The following is a 19,463-nucleotide window of genomic DNA, read 5'->3' as shown; positions in this document are numbered from 1 at the left end:
GAAGGAAGGAAGGAAGGAAGGAAGGAAGGAAGGAAGGAAGGAAGGAAGGAAGATAGGAAGGAAGGAAGGAAAGAAGGAAGGAAGTGTAATAAGGGGCTAATGAGCATACCCAGTATGTTCAGCTAATCTGATTCCCACACAGAAGAGACTAAGGAGTCTGCTTCCAGAAAAGCGTATAATGGAAGGGCCTACTCCCTCATTTAGAGCATGCATAGACATTCTTAACTGATTCCAGTCTATTACCATGTGATAGACAGGTTGTTGATTGACCACAGAGCCAGAACTGGGGTTCATTCAAAAGGTACTAACCAACCAAAGCAAAGGTGGTCCTCATTCCTGCCTAGCTATGTTCAAGGAAAGAGGCAAAGATTAAGATGAAAGAAAGAGAGGACTCAGGCCTTTATCTCTCCACTGGTGGCATTGCCAGAGGGTCAAGGCTCAACCCTGTGGTTACTTCTGTTACAGGCGTGTCTATTCTTCCCTCTTAGGGGTGAAGGAATGAGCTTGTGAGCTTGAAAAGATCAGAATGGTAAACTACCAGAGAGATTGCTAGCAAGGGCAGAAGTATTGAGCAGTCTGTTTAACCTAATATAGATTGAAAGCAGTCAAAGCTATCCCTCTTAATTCTAATGCTCTCTTGATTAGTTCATTTATACTGTCTGTACCTTGTAGGGGCATAGTTGTCAGCATGTTGTCTCCCCCATTCAACTGGGAACTCCTGAGAGCAAAGACTTTTTATCTTTCTTTGTATACCCAGCATTTAGCATAGTGCTTGCCACATAGTAGACATTTAATAAATGTTTACTGACGGATTAACTGACAATGATTTGTCCACTGGTTACGATAAATTCAGAAGTGAACTTGGTAGGGGGAATGCTTTATAGAAATTGTATTGAGCTTGATTCCACTCTTCCTAGGAATCACGATGATATAGGGAAAACTGTGTCTCCAAGAGCTGAGGAACAAAATGCTTTGGAACTTCTGTTCCTGCTATATCTGTTCAGTAAATATCCCTTTGTAATCAATGATTGATGTTAATTTGTTAAATGAAACTAGAGCACTAATCATCAGTGGTTAGCACTGAGGAGCCTACACCGGAATGGCATGTTGGCATCAGAGATGAGATACCCTCATTTTCTTAGGGCTTCTTCTAGAATCCTAAAAGATAAGCATATCTGCCCTCACCATGAAAGGGTGAGTCCAGAATATTACAAAAGAATGATGCCAAATTTAGTACTTCTTCTATCAACATCATGCCTGCAAGCTCTTTAAATTGATTATAGAAACAAATAAGCAGGAAAAGAAAGAAAAGGAAAGGAGGGGAAAAAAAAGAAATTCTTAGCATCAGAGATTTACCGTCCTTGGCAAAAACTCCCAGCTCTGAGTTGTGAGTGACAAGTTCTGATTTATTGCTTCACAGAGACAGGTCACCACAGAAGACGGGGTCAAATCTGGGCAAAGAGTTGAGGCAATGTATTCCTCTGTCCTCTTTGCCAAGGTGAGGGACTGGGAAAGGAGAATTTCTCATATGCTATCAATGTGTGTTGCTTGATTTTGCTGAATTTTCTCTTTCTTTTTTATTCTGGCATGTCAAGAGGCATATCACTAGATAGGGGAGGAGAGAAAGAGATTCAAAAATAAAAGTATTGTAAAAACAGAAATACAAATAAAAATTTTATATAATAAAATTGGAGGATGCCAGGAGTTTTTGAGGGCCTAGGTGAAGCAAAAGATTCAGCCTGACCCCTGAATTTTGCCCCATCCTCCCCAATCTGATGGCTCAGCTTTTTCTCTGTTGAGAAAAACAAGGTGACCTCTCCAAACTTTTATAAATCATAGCTCAACACAAAAGCCTAAGATTTCTGGAGGATCAAGGCTGACAGGGGAATGATTAATGTGATTTTGGAAACTGCCAGACCCATAGAGTCTATCACCAATCCTTTCCAGGCTGATTAACAAGTTAGGGCCAACGCCTCTTAGTGAAACAATGTGGTATATCCACCAAAGCCCCTGTAATACAAACAGAACAGGAATAGCATGCCCTCACCTAGGTCAGGTCAGCTCTCTACCCTCCCTGGGGATTGAGTTTTGCTGACACACACACACCCCCCACATACACACATACACACACACACACACACACACACACACACACACACCATATGAGAATGACTTCCCCTAACCCTCAAAGAACTTGAGCTCCAGATGTATACAAAGGCCTTCCACCATAGGGTCTTCCTCCAAAATGTAGCCCTTCTCCAAGGAAGTCAGGCAAACATCTGGACCCAAAATGTGATTTGTGGCCCAAGGACTCTGAGTTCACATGTTCCAGAGAGGATCTTAAGGGCCTGACCCCAAAGTTCTTGGTTCATTGTCCCCACCTAGATTTATCCAGGGAAGTCTCCAAAATAAAATTTATAGAATCACAGAATCTGAAAGTTGGAAGGAATTATAGGGATCATCTAGTCCACTTCAATCTCAAAAGGAGTCCTCACTGTAGAACTCACCCAGCTGTTGCTTAAAGGTTTCCAACAAAGGAGAATACAGCACCTCCCAGAGCAGCCCGTTCTGCTTTGGGATGACATTAGGTGGTGCAGTGAATAGAGCACCAGGCCTGGAGTCAGGAGGACTTGAGTTCAAATGTGGCCTCATGCACTTCCTAGTTGTATGACCCTGGTCAAGTCCCTTAACTCTGTTTGCCTCTGTAAAATGAGCTGGAGAAGGAAATAGCAAACCACTCCAGTATCTCTGCCAAGAAAACCCCAAATGGGGTCACAGAGAGTTGAACACAACATAACAACAAATTGTCAGCATGTTTTTGTTTTCTTTTTTCGACATCAAGCTTAAAATTGCCTCTTTGAATCTTATACTCACTGTTTCGGATTCAGGCCTCTGGGAAGAAATGGATCAAGTCTAATTCCTTCTCCACAAGACAGTCCTTCAAATGCTTGAACATAGCTCTCATGCCCCCGACCCCTGGGTCACTTAAGTATAGCTCATGTCTAGGGTGCCCCAAAAGTGGGTAGCAGGGTTCTCAAATCCTATACAGGCATTCAGTGTACAATATGGTCACTGAGTATAGGACAGCCTTTATTCCAGCCCATGGCAAAGACCCCATATATAGGATTCTCAAGGAGTTCAGTCTCCTCAGCCATTTTGGATTTTCAGGAAGGCAAAAATAGAGAATAGGTTAGGGACTCAATCATACCTTTGCCAGTGGCACAAGGTCTAATTTAACACCTCACCTTCCCTCCCATCCAGTCTCCTGAAGCATTTGGAACAGAATGGATTTGATTGGGGCAGTCACATCTCCCCTTTCCTTTGGAAGGTTTTTTTCATAATAATAATAATAATAACAGCCAACATTTATGAAAAGCTTCAAGGTTTGCAAAGGGAAGGGGGAAGGGAATAAGCATTTAATGTTGCTGTTGTTATTTTTGAGTCATGTCCCAACTCTTCATGCTCCCATTTGGAGTTTTCTTGGCAAAGATACTGGAGTGGTTTGCCATTTCCTTCTCCAGCTCATTTGACAGATAAGAAAACAGAGGCAAACATGGTAAAGTGACTTGCCCAGGGTCACACAGCTAATAAGTGTCTGAGACCAGATTTGAACTCAGGAAAATGAGTGTTCCTGACTCTAGGTCTGACACTTTATCCACTGTGACATGTATCTGTCAAGCATTTATTAAGGCACCTATTATGTGTGAGGCACTGTGCTAAGAACTTTATAAGGCATATCATTTTACACATATGTAACATATAACATAGCATATAAAGTACATATATAACATAAACTCATATTTTATAGATGGTTATATAAATATATAACATGATACATAAGTAAAAGTGCTACAAAAACAAAAATATAATTAAAATATTAAAGAAAAGCAGAAAGTACCAGGGATTTATTATATATGTTATATGTTATTGTAGGTTAATATACTATATGGTGATTATATATAATCATATATTATATACCCATATCTCTCACCATATTTTCATAATAGGCACTATTTTATTATCACCCTTTGGGAGGCCCAGCACTGGATCCTATTCATATCCTAGCTCAAAGACCTCATTCTCCATTTTCCATGACTTCTCATGCATCCAAGACCATAGTCTCAGTCCTGCATTCTCCAAATACAAATCCTATTCCCTGCTGAGGAACAAGGGAGGGTAAGGGCCATCCCTTTCCAGATATCTGATTAGCAGTAAAGACCTGACCTCATCACAGGAGGCAGGTAGGGGGTGTGTCCAGAGTCTATTTAAGAGCACATCCTAGGTATAAATCAAAACTTGGTATTCTCACGGCAAACCCATTCAGAGCTACTGTGGTTCACTCAACCACAGGCCTCTGGGTGGGAGATATATCTCTCCAGAACCAGGAAAGAAAGTAGGATTCCCCAAGTTCCAAGGCTTTCTCTACTTACATGCAGTCTCCAGAAAAGGCAGCCCAGACTACCCAGCTAAGACAGAGGAGAAAGAGAAACTCCTCATCCCTCTCCAGTGCCCTGCAAGTTACAGCCTTCTAGGAAGACAGGAACAGCTACCTGCTTTCCCAAGACTGAGTCCCTGCCTCCCTTCTAATCACCTTTCCAACAACTTGCTTTTGCAAACTAAAACCATTGTTTATTTAAATGGCTCAGAATTTCAGAGAGTCAAAAGGCAGAAATCTTTAAACTCTCTGAGTCATAGATTTGTAGAATGACTGAAAAGGACTTTAGGAAATAGAAACATGGAATGTTAGGACTGGAAGAAATCTTATAGATCATCTAATTCAATGCTCTCATTCCACAGATAAAGAAACTGAAGCTTCAGTAGCCAGGCTAGACCAGCCCAGAGCCAGAATGGGAAGGTAAAAAAAAAACCCTGTGATTTTAAGAACAATGGAAACCTGGCTATAGCAGCTAGCTAATACACACACACACCACACCACACACCACACACTACACACATACACACACACACACAATCTTCAGATTCAAGAGTTACTTGAGCTAGATGTGAAGAAAAGGTTTCCAATAGTCATAGACTAGAAAAGACAAGGCAGTTAGGTGGAGTGATGGATAGAGTGCTGAGCTTGGAGTCAGGAAGACTCATCTTCATGAGTTCAAATCTGGCCTTAGACATTTACTAGTTGTGTAACCTTGGGCAAGTCCCTTAGTCCTGTTTGCCTCAGTTTCCTCATCTGTCAAATGAGTTGGAGAAGGAAATGGCAAACCACTCCAGTAGCTTTGGCAAGAAAACTCCAAATGGAATCACAAAGAGTTGGACGTGACTGAACAATAAGAAGAAGAAAAGAAGTTAGGGAATTTTTTTTCCCAGAAGGCATTGCATCAACAGACTGGAGGCTGATGGGAGGCATAAGGAGGAGGCCAGAAGAGAGCTGGTTCAAAAGAAAGGACTCTGAGATCAAATCTGCCTCTGACATTTACTACATGTGTGACCTCAGGCAAGTCACTTACGTTTTCTTTCTTTGATGTCCCTCCTGGCTCTATGATCTGATCATACTATGAGATGGTTCCCTCATTCTACTACCTACCCTTCTAGTTCTAGGAGTCTCTGTTCTGGGAGAGCCTCCTCAGTGAAACTTCCTGCCCTGAAATTCTGAACTAAATGCCATCTTCCATAAATTGTATTTGCTTTACCCCAAGACAAAGGAACCTAGGTTAGTGCTCAGTCCTGCCAAAACAGAAGGGGAACATGAGAATTTGGATTCTGCTCCAAACTCTCTTGTTCTCAGACAAGACTGAAACCAGACCACTGATAGGCACTGCCTTACAGAATTCAGTGAATCCCTTCTTTACTCTCATCCTTTGCCCAGGGGCTGAGCACTTTAAACATCCTGGGGTAACTATCTAGGGAGGAGGGGGGTGGGAAGGGTCTTCTGCTCTCTTAAAGTTTCACAGCCTTGTCTTCACTGGAGCTTGTCCAAAATAAGACAAATGAGAAGATATCCCCACCCTTTGCAGAGGTCAAAAGGCCACAGTTATGGAACATTTCATGTTATGTCACATTTTTTAATATGAGGAGAGGACAGGAGAGAAGATAAGACAAGACAAGAAACCCATTTCAGGAAGAGAGCCCTAAAACCATAAATATAGGTGTGCATGCACCCATACAGCTCCAACAAGCTGGGGTTTGGGCAATAAAGGTGTTTGGGGGAGCTGTTGTGACCATTAGAGAGAATCAGTAACACATTGGAATTCCACACTGCTGAATCAGAGAGAACTTCCTAGAAGAAGGTACCTTTTCACTGGTACTTTGAAGGTCAGAAGGAAGAGGCTTGGCAAGTGGGAGGAAGCATAAGTGATAATGGGTGTGCAGTAAGAATTGTGCAAAGGGTGATAGGGAGAATCAGGTTAAGCAAAGGCAGGACTGGGGAGATGGTTTTCCTGGCTAAAATGAAGAGCAGAGGCATGGAGAAGGGGAGGCAGCACAGACTGATGGAGGAAAGGGATGGATGGGTAGTATAGATAGAACCTCCATACACCCACTGAGAAGTCCCCTGTCCCCCTCACTCCTTTGCTGCTGATATAAATATATATATACATATATATCTATGTGTGTATATATGTATATATACACATGCAAATGTCTATGTGTGTATATACATATATATATATATATATATATATATAATTCTAATACATCAAAGACCTATAGCCACCACTGCAGAGTTATCTAGGGCTCAGAGAAGGTTAATCCATAATCATGCATGACCAAGTCTTAGAGGTAGGATTCGAACCCAGAGCATCCTAACTCCAAATCCACCATTCTATCTGATAAGTCACACTACCTATCTGTTTACATGCAATAGATCATAGGATTGTAGATTTAGAGCTTGAAGGGACATTAGACGCCACAGAATCCAACCCTTTCATTTTACCAATGAAGAAACTGAAACTGAGAAAAGTTAAATGATTTGTCTAAGGTCTCACAGCATGCAAGTCTCAGAGATGGAATTTGAACTCAAATATTCCTGACTCCAAGTCCAGAGTTCTGTCTGCTGTGCCACACTGCCCCTGTAACATGCAATAGACCATTAGACTGAGAACTAGAAGGGTTCTTAGAGACCATTGAATCCAATTCCCTCATTTTACAAATTCTACAGGAGCCTAATGAATTGTACAAGGTCACACAGTTCATAAGTCTGTGGGGTGGGCTTTGAGCCAGAGTCTTCCTGCTTTTCAGACCAGAACCCTATGCCCTACACCAGGTGTCTCTCTTTTACATGTAATACATGAGGAAACACCATTCCATTGGGCAGCTATACATATGAACAAGCCCCTGGAAATCCCAAGAATAAGAGGCTAGTAAAGATTGGGAAAAGGGGAAGGGAGAAAAGACTGGGTGTGAGCCCTATGCTAGATCAGTAATTCCATAACCCTGTGAATACCAATTCAAGAAAAACTGGACTCACAGTCAAATAGGATTTTCCAACAGAAGAAAGAAAAACTTTATTTCACAGAAAGAAACAGCACAGTTGAGGACGGGTTACACAATACAACTGCTTCCCCTAGCTTCTACCCTAGGAATGTACTGCTGAAAAGCAATGTACAGTGGGTTGGGAAGAAAGGAAGGGAAACACTAAGGAGCACTGAACAGGGTATGGTTTGCTATGTTTGCTCTCCCATTCCCAAGGCAAACACTGGAGTTTCTACCCTCCTCCCCACTGTGACTGCTCATGCTCTCAGTCAAGCAGGTGAGGGACTTTCTCTTTTTCCTATAGTGAAGATTTAGACTTCCCTTTTTTGGGAAGAAATCACCTTCCCATCCACTGACTCCTCTGTGGTGATGCGGACTCTGCTGCTGCTGCTGCTGCTGCTGCCACTGCCACCACCTCCTCTACTGAGGGAACCTATGGGAAGGAAAAAGAGTAGAAAGTGGAAACTACTATGAACAGGAAAACTCACCTTTCTCCAGATTCAGGCAAGGCTTTTGGTCAGATCTGAGAGAGCAGGGAGCATCCCTGACAGAAAATCATTCATTTGCTCCCTAAATATTTACTTAGCACCTACTCTATATGATACTATGCAAGGCACTGAAGGAGATACAGACAGATACGACTGAGTCTCTGCCTTTAGCCATCCATAGATCTATACAGAGCTCTTAGCACAATGCTTATGGCTATGGTTGTGGTTTGTCCTTCTTTCCTGAAGAGGACCAAGACATCAGGAAGATGATGCCATGACTTGCCAGTGAATTGGATTTGAGTGAGGGAGGGCTGTGCAAGGTCACCACCCTCACTTTTTCTCTAAAATTGTCTGGGTCCAGTGGCAAGATATAAATCAGGAGATCAAGAAATCTGGATATGGCCCCTAGTACAATGAGATTTGAAAAAGGGATGCGATAAACATGTCTTGGGGAGTGTGGCTAGGTGGCACAGTGAACAGAGCACCAGCCCTGGAGTCAGGAGCACCTGAGTTCAAATCCAGCCTCAGACACTTAACACTCACTAGCCATGTGACCTTGGTTGAGTCACTTAACCCCAATTGCCCTCCAAAAAGCAAAAAAAAAAAACATGTCTTGGGAGCTGGACCATAAAAATGGGATATTCTAGGCTGCCTTGGTCTTACTCATAAGATTATCATACATTTTAAGCTAGAAGGGACATCAGGGGTTCTCTAATCCAGTACTCTGATTTTATAGTCAGGGAAAATGAGACAAAGGGAATATATGATCAAAGTCAAACAAGGAGTAACCATCAGAGGCAGGATTTGAACCTATATTCTCTGCTCCAAGACCCAGGCTCTTTCCACTGTGCTACTGAAAGGCTATTGAAAAAAATGGCAAATAGCATTTATTAGACATAGACTTTTTGTCAGGCTCTTGGTAAGCTCCTTGGAGGATGGAGAATGTGTAATGGTATGAGTTCCAGACACTCCTTTGCTTGTGTTGAATGTATCCAATAATAGCCTTTAGGCTTGGAAGGAATTTTATGGATCAGAGAATCTAAGAGTTGGAAGGGACCTTGGAAGTCATCCAGTCCAAAATAAATTCCCTCTACAATATGCCCCAAAGTGGTAGATCTCCACTGGACACCCTCCAGGATATCAATATCCTTCCTAAAATGTGATGCCAGAACAGAACACAATAGGCTAGATCAACACAGGGGTGTGCTGGAGCCAGCTTGAACCCACTCCAGAGAGACGATTGTTAACTTTCTGTGTGAGTATTCACACACCTTAGGAATCAGCAAACTATAAATCAGGCTTGATTTATTGTTTTATCAATTGTCTCAACTTAAGAAGGTGATGCAGAAAATGTAATAATGTAGATAAAAGTTAAGGGTGTGTCTTCTACATATATTGGGGAGGGGAGCTTGGTTATTAAACATTTACCAACACTCTATCGGAATGAATTCTTAGCCTTTTTGTGTCACAGACCCCTTTGGCACACTGGTGAAGTCTAGGAAGTCCTCAAGAATAATGTTCTTAAATGCATAAGATAAAATACATAGGATTATAAAGGAAACCAATTATATTGAAATACAGTTATCAAATTGTTCAAAAAACAAAGTCAAAGAACTCAAGTTAAGAATCTCTGGTCTTGATGTCTGACCAGGAAAAAAAGTACAATGGGACTGTCACTTCCTTAGTACTAGAAGATCTGCCTTTCTCACTAACAATCATCTGGCCCTGTTCCCCTCAGTTCAGTCCAGCACCTTTCCCTGTGTATGATATTGACTTAATAAATATGGAAGGAAGGAAGGAAGGAAGGAAGGAAGGAAGGAAGGAAGGAAGGAAGGAAGGAAGGAAGGAAGGAAGGAAGGAAGGAAGGAAGGAAGGAAGGAAGGAAGGAAAGAAGGAAGGAAGGAAGGAAGGGAGGAAGGGAGGGAGGGAGGGAGGAAGGAAGGAAGGGAAGGAGGGAGGGAGGAAGGGAGGAAGGGAGGGAGGGAGGGAGGAGGAAGGAAGGGAGGAAAGAAGGGAGGGAGGGAGGGAAAAAGGAAGGAAGAATATCTCTCATTTGAAGGAGGGGGAAAAGAAGGAGAAATAGGAGCTTATTGGAGGAGAAAATATGGATCAGAATGAGAGTAGCCACTTTCTAGTGAATAGGTATAAATATGTCTCCAATGCTCTGCCTCTCAGACTCCTGGGAAAAAATCCATAGCCATCTCCACATTTCCCCAAACTTCATCTGGCCTTTGCCTGAGCCAGACAGGTGAAATTCTCTTACCTTCTTTGGTACCAAAGCCAACCATCCTAGAAAAGAAGAAAGGTGAAGATTTCATTCAATATAACAAATATTATTAACTGCTGACTATGGGCAAAGCCTCTTGTTAGGTCCCCCCAGGATAAAGTTCAACATAGCTACTTTCTTTAAGGTTGACCTACTAAATTGTCTCCTTGTGACATACACAGTGTGGGTATTATTGATCCCATTTTATAGACAAGGCAACCAAGCTTCAAAGTTGTTAAATGACTTGCTGATTCATAGAATTTGGAGTGTGGCAGAGATCATTTAATCCAATTCCCTAATTTCATAGTTGAGAAAACTGAGGCACAGAAAGATTAAGTAATTTGCACACAGTCATAAAGGAAGTATATGTTGAAGCCAAGATTCAAACCTACCAATTGATGCTAAGGACAAGAGCAGAGCAGCAGCCATGAGAAGCTGTGAGGAAGCTGGGTGGCCCAGTGGATAGAGTGCTGGGCTTGGAGTCAGGAAAAGCTGATCACAGATCCTGCCTTAGGAATTTACTAGCTACATGGCCCTCAACAAATCATTTACCCATCTAGGCCTCAGTTTCCTCATCTGTAAATTGAGAGGGTTGGACCAAATCTTTTCAAGTCCCAGTGCCTTACAGTCCTAAAATGCTCTCCCAGGACGGGCACCATCAAAGCCAGTTCCCTCCACTCAGGTCACTCTCTAGATTGGATTCTCAAACCCCTTCCCTTCAACCCCCCTGCCTTTAACAATGAATCACAGCCCCATTGATGGCTCCATTCCCCAGAGTGGCCCCCAGGCCCTTTGCCTACTTGGAGTCCTGGCCCTCCAGCAGGTTGTGGTATGTGGCTATCTCCTGCTCCAGCCGGGTCTTGATGTCCAAGAGAATCTTGTACTGCTGGTTCTGACACTCCATCTCATTGCGGAGCTCACTCAGCTGGGTCTCAATGTTGCTAATCAGACCCTGCATCTGCTGTAGTTGAGTAGCATAACGGCCCTCCGTCTCTGCCAAGGAGCTCTCCAACCCGGCTTTCTGAGGAAGCATTGGAGAGTAAAGCGTGAAAAGGGTCCAACCCAGCAGGGACACAGGAGCAAAGAGTCTTGGGGAGGAAGGGAGTGCCCACCATGCTGAGCTGGGACTGCAGCTCTATCTCCAGCCCCTGGAGTGTGCGCCTCAGGTCGGTGACCTCGGTCTTGCTGGTCTGGATCATTTCGGTGCTGGAAGCCACCTCTTTGTTCAGTTCTTCCGTCTGCAAAAGTCCCACAAAGATGGATGAGTCCCATCCCAATGGCAGCTCCCTGAGGCAATATGATCCCAAAAGACCACCAAGGAAGCACTGAGGGTCTCAAGGAGGGCATTTTGCAAATGGATTCACCTTGCTAAAGAACCAAGCCTCAGCATCTCGACGGTTCTTCTCAGCAATAGCTTCATACTGCTCTCGCATCTCAGAAAGCTCTTGGGTCAGGTCCACCCCTGGGGCTGCATTCATCTCCACATTAACCTGGCCTGCCAGCTGGTCATTATACTCTTTCATTTCCTGAAGCGATGGAAAGAAGAACTCAGATAGGGCATCATGCTTCTAATCCTAAGCTTTAGGAAAAGGGAAAGGAAGAATGAATCCTATGGGCATCTTGCCATATCATTCATGAACTGGTGGAGAATATGCTTCTTCCTCCAGAAACAGGGGAGGGGACTAATCATCCAAGTTTGCAGAAGGAGAAACTGAGGCAGAGTGGTTTATCCAAGATTATTTTCTATTTCAGTGACCGCGCAGTACTGGCCACCCTCATTACACTACTGTTGGCTTAGGAAGAAGGAGAACTGAGCACATCTACCGTGTTTCCCCGATAATAAGACCTATCCCAAAAATAAGCCCTCCCCTTACTGTGTAAGATTCCTCTAAAATAAGCCCTCCCCTGAAAATAAGCCCTATTGAGATTGCTACTGTAGTGAAGGTGATCCCCTGCGCTACACACTACATTACGGTACCCTCTGTATGCACCGCCTACCCCCCCATGAAACTCACGCCGCGCTCCGAGCTGCATCCAATCAGAGCTGCAGCAGTGAGCGTGTCATCCTGTTCTCTATTGAATTCATTATTGAATAAAGGTACATTTTTTTGTTCACATTTACCTGTTTATTAAAATTGCTGTCAATGTTCATTAAAATAAGCCCTCCCCTGAAAATAAGCCCTCTGGTGTTTTTCTGTCCAAAAAAATTAATAAGACAGTGTCTTATTATCGGGGAAACACATTAGATATAAATGTTCTGCTGGGACCTGAGAGAAGCCTTGAATTATAACTCTCCCCATGTCCCCCAAAGCTCTCTGTTTGGACACAAACTGTGGCCATATTCCTGAAGAACTGAGCTCTTCCTCCAGGTTGTGGCTGCTGCCAGGACACTGTGTGAAATGAGACCTCCCAGAAACTGCCCTGTTATCCCCTGGTTCACTCACATGCAGTCCTGCACAGGAAGGAAAAACTGGATTAAAGGTCTCCAGTGTTCAAATCCTAATTCTGCCAATTACTACCCATGTGACTTTGAGCAAGTTGGCCTGAAGGGCCTCTAAGTTCCCTTTGAACTAAATCTGAGCCTATGTTCCCACAAGATGAAGGCTTAATAGGCCTCAGTCCATCCTTCTGCTTGCCTCCTGATTTCCTCTCACCTCCTTATGGTTCCTCTTAAGGTTTTCCAGCTCCTCAGACAGGTCATCAATCTGCCTCTCCAGCTCATCTTTGCCCAGAGTCAGTTCATCCATTACCTGGTGCAGGCCATTGGTGTCAGCCTCCACACTCTGACGTAGGCCCAGTTCATTTTCATACCTGGGAGATTTAAGAAAAAGTTTAGAACCAGAAATAGTAGAGTAATTGCATTTCTTTGCATGTGAGTTTTGGCCAGAGAAAGGAAGGGGAAGGAAAAATAGGGAGAGGGAATAAGGGAGGGAAAGAGGAAAGGAGAGAGGGGAGGAGGGAAGGAGGAAAGGAGGGAGGGAGAACAAAAAAAAGGGGGGTTATTAGCCTACTTGAGTCTGAAGTCCTCAGCAGCCATCCGAGCATTGTCAATCTCCAGAATGACCTGAGTGTTTTGCAAGGTGGCTCCCTGGATCTACAAAGAGGAGAGACCAGAACCTCCCTGGAGATCCCCTCTGTACTCTCCCTATTGTCTCCTGTGGGGCCTCCCCAACCCTCTCCCCTAGGCATTTCCTTTATCAGGCACTAGTCCTTCTGGCTGAGCCTGCCAAGAAGAGCCTTTCAGAATCTAGCTTCAGCCCCTCCAGTTTCATTGCATAGCAGCCTTACATAGACCCTTCTCCCCTCCCTCCCCCACAGGAACCAGGCACCTCCCCCCAACTATATACAGGAATTTGAGAGAGATAAAGCTGCTCTCAGGAATCCTTGGCTGAGCCAGGAAAGGTATCTAGCCAGGAGGCTAGACAATAAAGAGTTTAAGCCTGGTTGGTGGTAGGGGCAAGAGAAGTCTTAACAATAAACAGACCTCCTAATTCTAATCTCTCCATCTTACTTCCCCAGCCTACACTGCCTATGGAATGCCAAAGGTGCCAGAATGTTAGAAGTAGAGAGGCCCTTGGAGACCATCTAGGGCAGAGGTTCTTAACCTTTTGGGCACCATAAACCACACCCCTCGGGCAGCCTGGTGGAGCCTATGGACTTCTCAGAATAATGTTTTTAAAGGCATAAAATAAAACACATAAGGTTACAAAGGAAAACAATTAAATTGAACTGAGATGTAAGAACCCCCTAAAATCTTTCCACAGACCCACAATTATATTGAACTAAGATGTCATATTTTTTCCCATCCAAGTTCAGGTACCCCAGGTAAAGAAACCCCTGATCTAGTCCAGCTTCCTCATCTGAAATGTAGCATGGCATAGTAGGCTTAGAGTCAGGGGATCTGGGTTCAGATATGACTTGCGAATTTACTAAGTGTATGAGGATAGACAAATGACTGTCAGGGCCCTGACTTTCTCCATCTATAGAATGGAGCTGTTATTTATACTACCATACTCACAGGACTGGCATGAGGAAAGCACTCTAAGAAAGGGACCCTGCTCATTAGCCATAGAGCTAGAACTATCCTTTGCCATTTATTGTGCCCCCAGCACATAGGATAATGCCTGCCAGATAGTAGGTACTTAATCGATGTTAATTGACTGAATGATGGACTGACTAGAACCCAGATCCTTCTTTCTGTGACCTGTTTCCACGGGGGATTATTGCACCCCTTCATTTCTGTTAGCTCCAGTTATGTGCCCACCCACCATTCCTTCCCTTCAAGGAAAAGTTAGCAGACAGAGCCAAGGCACCTTGTTACAGAGAATGACCAAGCTGAAGATTTGCTTTTTCTATCCTGAAGGGTCCCATATTCTAACCATGTTCTCAGTCATAAGGAATGAATACCATGCCCTATATGTTCCCATGCTACCAAGCAGAGCAAATATCTTTTGCCAGCTGATAAGCAGCTCCCATGTCTCCAGAAGCCTCATTTACAATACGGTCATTGTCTGGACCTAAAATAATTGCTTTGTGTCATCAGTAACTCTGATAGCAGAAACATGGGTGGCTCAACTAGTCTCCCGGTTGAATGTTATCTCTGTCCAGTTCATATTCTTACCTTCTCAAGGAGCTCTTCAATGGTCTTGAAATAGGAGCTATAATCCCGCTCAGGGTTAGTGGGATTTTGCTTCAGATGCCAGTCTCGGATCTTAACCTCAAGGTCAGTATTGGCCTCCTCCAGAGCCCGCACTTTGTCCAGGTAGGATGCCAGGCGGTCATTGAGATTTTGCATGGTGGTTTTCTCATTGCCAGACAGGAGGCCACCATCTCTACCACCCAAGTCAAAGCCACCGCCAAAGCCTCCTCTATATCCTCCATAAACCCCTCCACCAACACCAACACCACCACCAGATCCTCCACCAAAGCCATAGCTCATTCCACCACTGTAGCTCCCCACTGACCCAGAGGAGACAAACCTAGCTGATGAAGCAGAAATCCCACCACCACCACCACCATTCCCAAGAAAACTTCCCCTTCCATAGCTCCCACCAGACAAGAGAAAGGTTCCCCGAGTGGAGACCCCACCAAAGCCACCCCCATAGGTAGAAGAAGGGCTTTGAAGGAAGGTGGTGCTCATGGCTTCAGTAGCCCCCGACCTCAGTAGTCAGGAATTATAGAGCTTTAAGGAGAATCAGGGAGAAGTCTCTCTTGCCCCTAAGCTGGAGCTATTTTTATACTGATTCCTTTGGGTGCTGGGTGACCGCGCCCCCCCATCTCTCGCCACTCAGATTCTCCTCCCCCCAAAAAAGAAGCCAGCTCAGTTATCATTCCACACACTCACAAGCACACACACACAGCTCCCCATATACCTCAAGGAGCTCTGTGGAGTTGGGTTGTTGTGTTTGTGTGTGCATGTGTGTGCACGCGTGTGTGTGTTCTGTGTGTTTTTTTTTAATTTAACAAAAGAGATGATTCATAATTAATGATGTTTTGCTGGAGGGCATGGTTTTGACACTTGGATTACAGTCTTAACTCCACACTCCATAGGAAAAAAAGAACATACTCTGCCACTCCCACAGTTTCTGGATGGCTTTGCCCACATTGAGATGCTTAGGATCTCTTGTGTATAAGCTGTTTATTGTGTACGGAGTTTTTCCCTGATGCCCACTCCACCCTAGGCACTATTTGGATTTCTGGGTCTAGCAGGTACCCTGCTCTCCTGATTGTTTCACCTGAACTCCTGTTCTAGTCTCCATTCCTTTCTATTGACCCTTGGGGAGACTAGTCTAAAAAAACAACCATTGCTGGACTTGGCTTGGTAGAGGGCAAGACAGAAGGGCAACTTTATCCTAAAGGAGGGAGATGGGAAGGGAAAAGGAAAGGGGACAGACCTATCTGTACATGGCCACCAGAAAGTGCCACTTCAGAATCAATCACTAAGCATTTATTAAGAGCCTACTATGTGTAAGCTTCATGCTAGTCAATGGGGATACAAAGACAAAAATGAGACTTTCTCTTCCTTTAAGGAGCTTATGTTCTCTCAGGGGAAATGATATATATACATATATATGTATTTAAATATATATACAAAGAATGATGGAATGAGGGCTACAGAGTTTGAGTTAAGGATTTAGGCAGCTAGGTAGATAAAGTGAATAGAGTGCTGGATTTGAAGTCAGGAAGATCTGAGATCAAATCTGACCTCAGACACTTACTAGCTGTGTGACCCTAGGCAAGTCACAGTCTCTCTGTGCTTCTGCTTCTTCATCTCTAAAAATAGGAGTAATAATAGCAACCCAGGATTGTCCTAAGGTTCAAATGAGATAACGTGTAAAGCTCTATGAAAATTTTTAAGTGATATGTGTGTATATATGTTATAATATGTGTGTATGTGTATGTAGGGAAGGAGAGAGAAAGAAAGAGCAAGCTATTACAACAGACTGACTTGTCCCATGTCTCAGACCAAAACTCTACTCCTGCTTGTTTTCTTCATCCAACTTTCAGAATTTAAAGAGCAAAGCTGCCAGGTCTTAAAGCACAATGGAGTCCAAAATCTCCCAGCCCTGCATTACCAACATAATCTCTCACCCTTTCCCCAGTCCCCCACTGACATCGGTATTCCAGGTGATGTAAAACAGTCTCCAGGCTGACAAGAGGTTGATTGAGTACCTGCCACCTGTCAACTGAACATATCGCTGAACTCTGCTTGCTTTGTGGACAGGTTGAGGCAAACCACCCATAGATAACACTGGGGCTTGTCCCAGAAAGCCCCTGCCTCCCTCCTCCCCACTCCCTAGAAGCATGTCACTACCTACCAGGCTCAGCTTAACCCCTGTTTGCTCTCTTAAGAGCTGAAAAGCTTGGGAAGTATCCCAACACAGAAGTCCTTATTTTTAGGGATAGGAGGGACAGAAGGAGAGTTATCTAAGGACATTCTGGGTCCTATACAAGAACAGGAGGGAATTTCTCAGCCTCCACAACATTATCATCTCTCTGGACTTGGAGTTAGAAAAACCTGAGTTCAAATCCTGCTTCAGACACTTACTAACCCATGTGACCCTAGGTGAGTCACCTAAGCTCTCTTAGCCTCAGTTTCTTCATCTATAAAATGGGGACAATAATAGCAACTACCTCATAGGATTCTTGTGCAGCTCAAATGAGATAATATAAATAAAATCCTTCACAAACCTTAAAGATCTATATAAAAACATTATTATTATTGAAATCTATGCTCTTTCACTGACCCTAGAGTATGATTGGAGCCACTCTCTGACCTCTTGCTGGTTTCTCATCCCTTCTCCAGCTGCTCAGTGGATTCCCAATAGGGCCAGGAGCAACTGGATTGTCCTCCATAAGCAGATACCCAACTGGGATACCTGAATGCTGGAATGCTGAGATGCCGGGATGCTGGGCTGCTGGAGGGAACACCACGTTCATTGGTCAGGAAGTTTAGTTTTTAGCTTTCAGATACAAAGCACAAGGCAAACCTAGCACCTGAGAGTAGTCACCCATCTGTGGCCACTCAGGTGGGCCAGCTCAGAGAATCAGTCAGTCAGTCAATCAATAAACATTAATTAAGCACTTTGTGCCCAGGCACTGTGCCAAGCACTAGGGTTACAAAGTAAGGTGTATTGGTCCTGATCTAAACACGGTCTCATAGCTCTGATGCTGAAAGGAACTTATGGACCACCTAGCCCAACCCCACCTCCTAATTTTACAGATGGAGAAACTGAGACCCAAGGAGATTAAGGGCCCTACCCAAAGTTAAGCATATAGTAAGTGTCAAAGGCAGGATATGAACCCCAGTTCTCTTAATAACAGAATAAGTGTCCTGATTCTGCATCAAACTGTTGGTATGCTACATTCACACACAAGCAAAGTAGAAAGTAAGCTTGAGAGTAGAGACTGTTTCATTTTTTTTCTTTGTATCAGCAGTGCCTGGCACAGCACCTGGCATACAATAGGTGTTTAATAAATGTTTGTTTAATGGAATCTATAAGGATCTCATGATAGAAGAAGAAAAACACTTGGCAGGGGTAGCATGGAGTATGGCTAGGTTTCACATCCCACCCCATTCCCTCTGCTTGAGAAGGGGAGGGTGGGTGCCTAGGACTCTGCTTCCATGGTCCTATTCATCTCACCACAAAAAGAAAAGGGATGGTCAGGCTCTTCTACTAACCAAGATTTGCTGTGTTTTTCCTTTCTTGGCACTGGGAGAACCAGACAGTGGCATATTGTAAGTGAGAGGGTGGTAGGGCAGTGTCTCTTGTAGGGAAAGAAAAATAATCAAACTTGGGATCATCCAGAGCTCATTAAAGATTCCACAGACATTACGGGACCAGCAATTATCATACCCACATACTCATCATACTCTATGCCCTGGGGGAAAGTAGGACTGGACCCCTGCCCAATCTCTTTCTCTGCACCCTTCTGCTCCTCTCAAATCTATCCCCCCTCTCAGGCCTGAAAGAGCCCCTGTAAGGGGACACAAGTAAGAAAAATTAACCCTTTTGTGAAGTGAGGAGAGGCAGAAAACTTTGTTCCCCCCAATCCAGAGATGCTGGTCTCCCTGAAAAGTAGCTGCTTTGTGCTCAAGGTCTGGGTGAGGCTCTATGACTGGGACAGGCACAGGAGCCACAGTATATTGCAGCCAGCTCAAACCTGTCATTGTTAAATTCCCAGTATGAACATTTACACCAAACATCAGCAAACCTACAACAAAACAATTGTTTTGCCTATATTTATATATTATTTTATACTATATATTATTTTATGTTATTTTTAAGAAAGTGAGAAAATGTTAATATTGCAGATTAAATTTAAAAATATATTGTGAACATTTTTTTCCTCAGGGTATTAAAAATTAACCAGTACATGCCTGGAGGGGAAAATCCCCCCCCCAATTCCAAAGGTTAAAAATAGAAGACAATCACATTTCCTTTGGCCCAGCCCCAGACCCTTTCATGGCCACTACACAGGCACCCCACTCCATGCACAGGCCATCTCTAGAAGACCCTCTGGAGGCTGGCTGCCTTGAGTAAAACAACTGGGTGACCTTCCCTCAGGCCTTCTGGCAGAGACCACTTCCTGGGAGGGTCTTTAGAAGCTGCTGCTTCTGAGGCTTCTATTTCTATCACCAGGTATCTTCTGAATCTGCTTCTCCAACACTGACTCAGCTTGAATAGATTGGAGACAGTTCAGTAAATCTTGGCCTACTGTCAACACACACACACACACACACACACACACACACACACACACACACACACACACACACA

The 19,463-nt window shown here is 43.9% G+C and overlaps 1 protein-coding gene across 2 annotated transcripts; it reads right to left on the bottom strand.

The window, feature by feature from the left end:
- Positions 1–7,430: 7,430 nt before the first annotated feature.
- Positions 7,431–15,595, bottom strand: LOC138146008 (keratin, type I cytoskeletal 15-like). 2 transcript variants are annotated; one of them, XM_069067737.1, is made up of 8 exons: positions 14,804–15,590; positions 13,194–13,276; positions 12,837–12,993; positions 11,547–11,708; positions 11,295–11,420; positions 10,983–11,203; positions 10,180–10,205; positions 7,431–7,861 (listed from the first exon to the last, which is right to left on the bottom strand). In XM_069067737.1, exons 1-8 carry the CDS (start codon positions 15,320–15,322, stop codon positions 7,740–7,742), a joined length of 1,416 nt encoding a protein of 471 aa, XP_068923838.1. In that variant the 5' UTR covers positions 15,323–15,590; the 3' UTR covers positions 7,431–7,739. The 2 variants fall into 2 exon arrangements, with proteins under 2 accessions (XP_068923838.1, XP_068923839.1); XM_069067738.1 differs by lacking the exon at positions 10,180–10,205 and having other exon boundaries at positions 14,804–15,595.
- Between the last annotated feature and the right edge of the window lie 3,868 nt (positions 15,596–19,463).

Source organism: Petaurus breviceps, unplaced genomic scaffold (genome assembly GCF_028583685.1).
Source record: "Petaurus breviceps papuanus isolate PSGF00001 unplaced genomic scaffold, PetGlider_PUasm1.0 90750, whole genome shotgun sequence".
NCBI lineage: Eukaryota > Metazoa > Chordata > Mammalia > Diprotodontia > Petauridae > Petaurus > Petaurus breviceps.
Note: the sequence above shows the minus strand (reverse complement) of the source record. Positions and strands in the feature narration are given on the sequence as shown.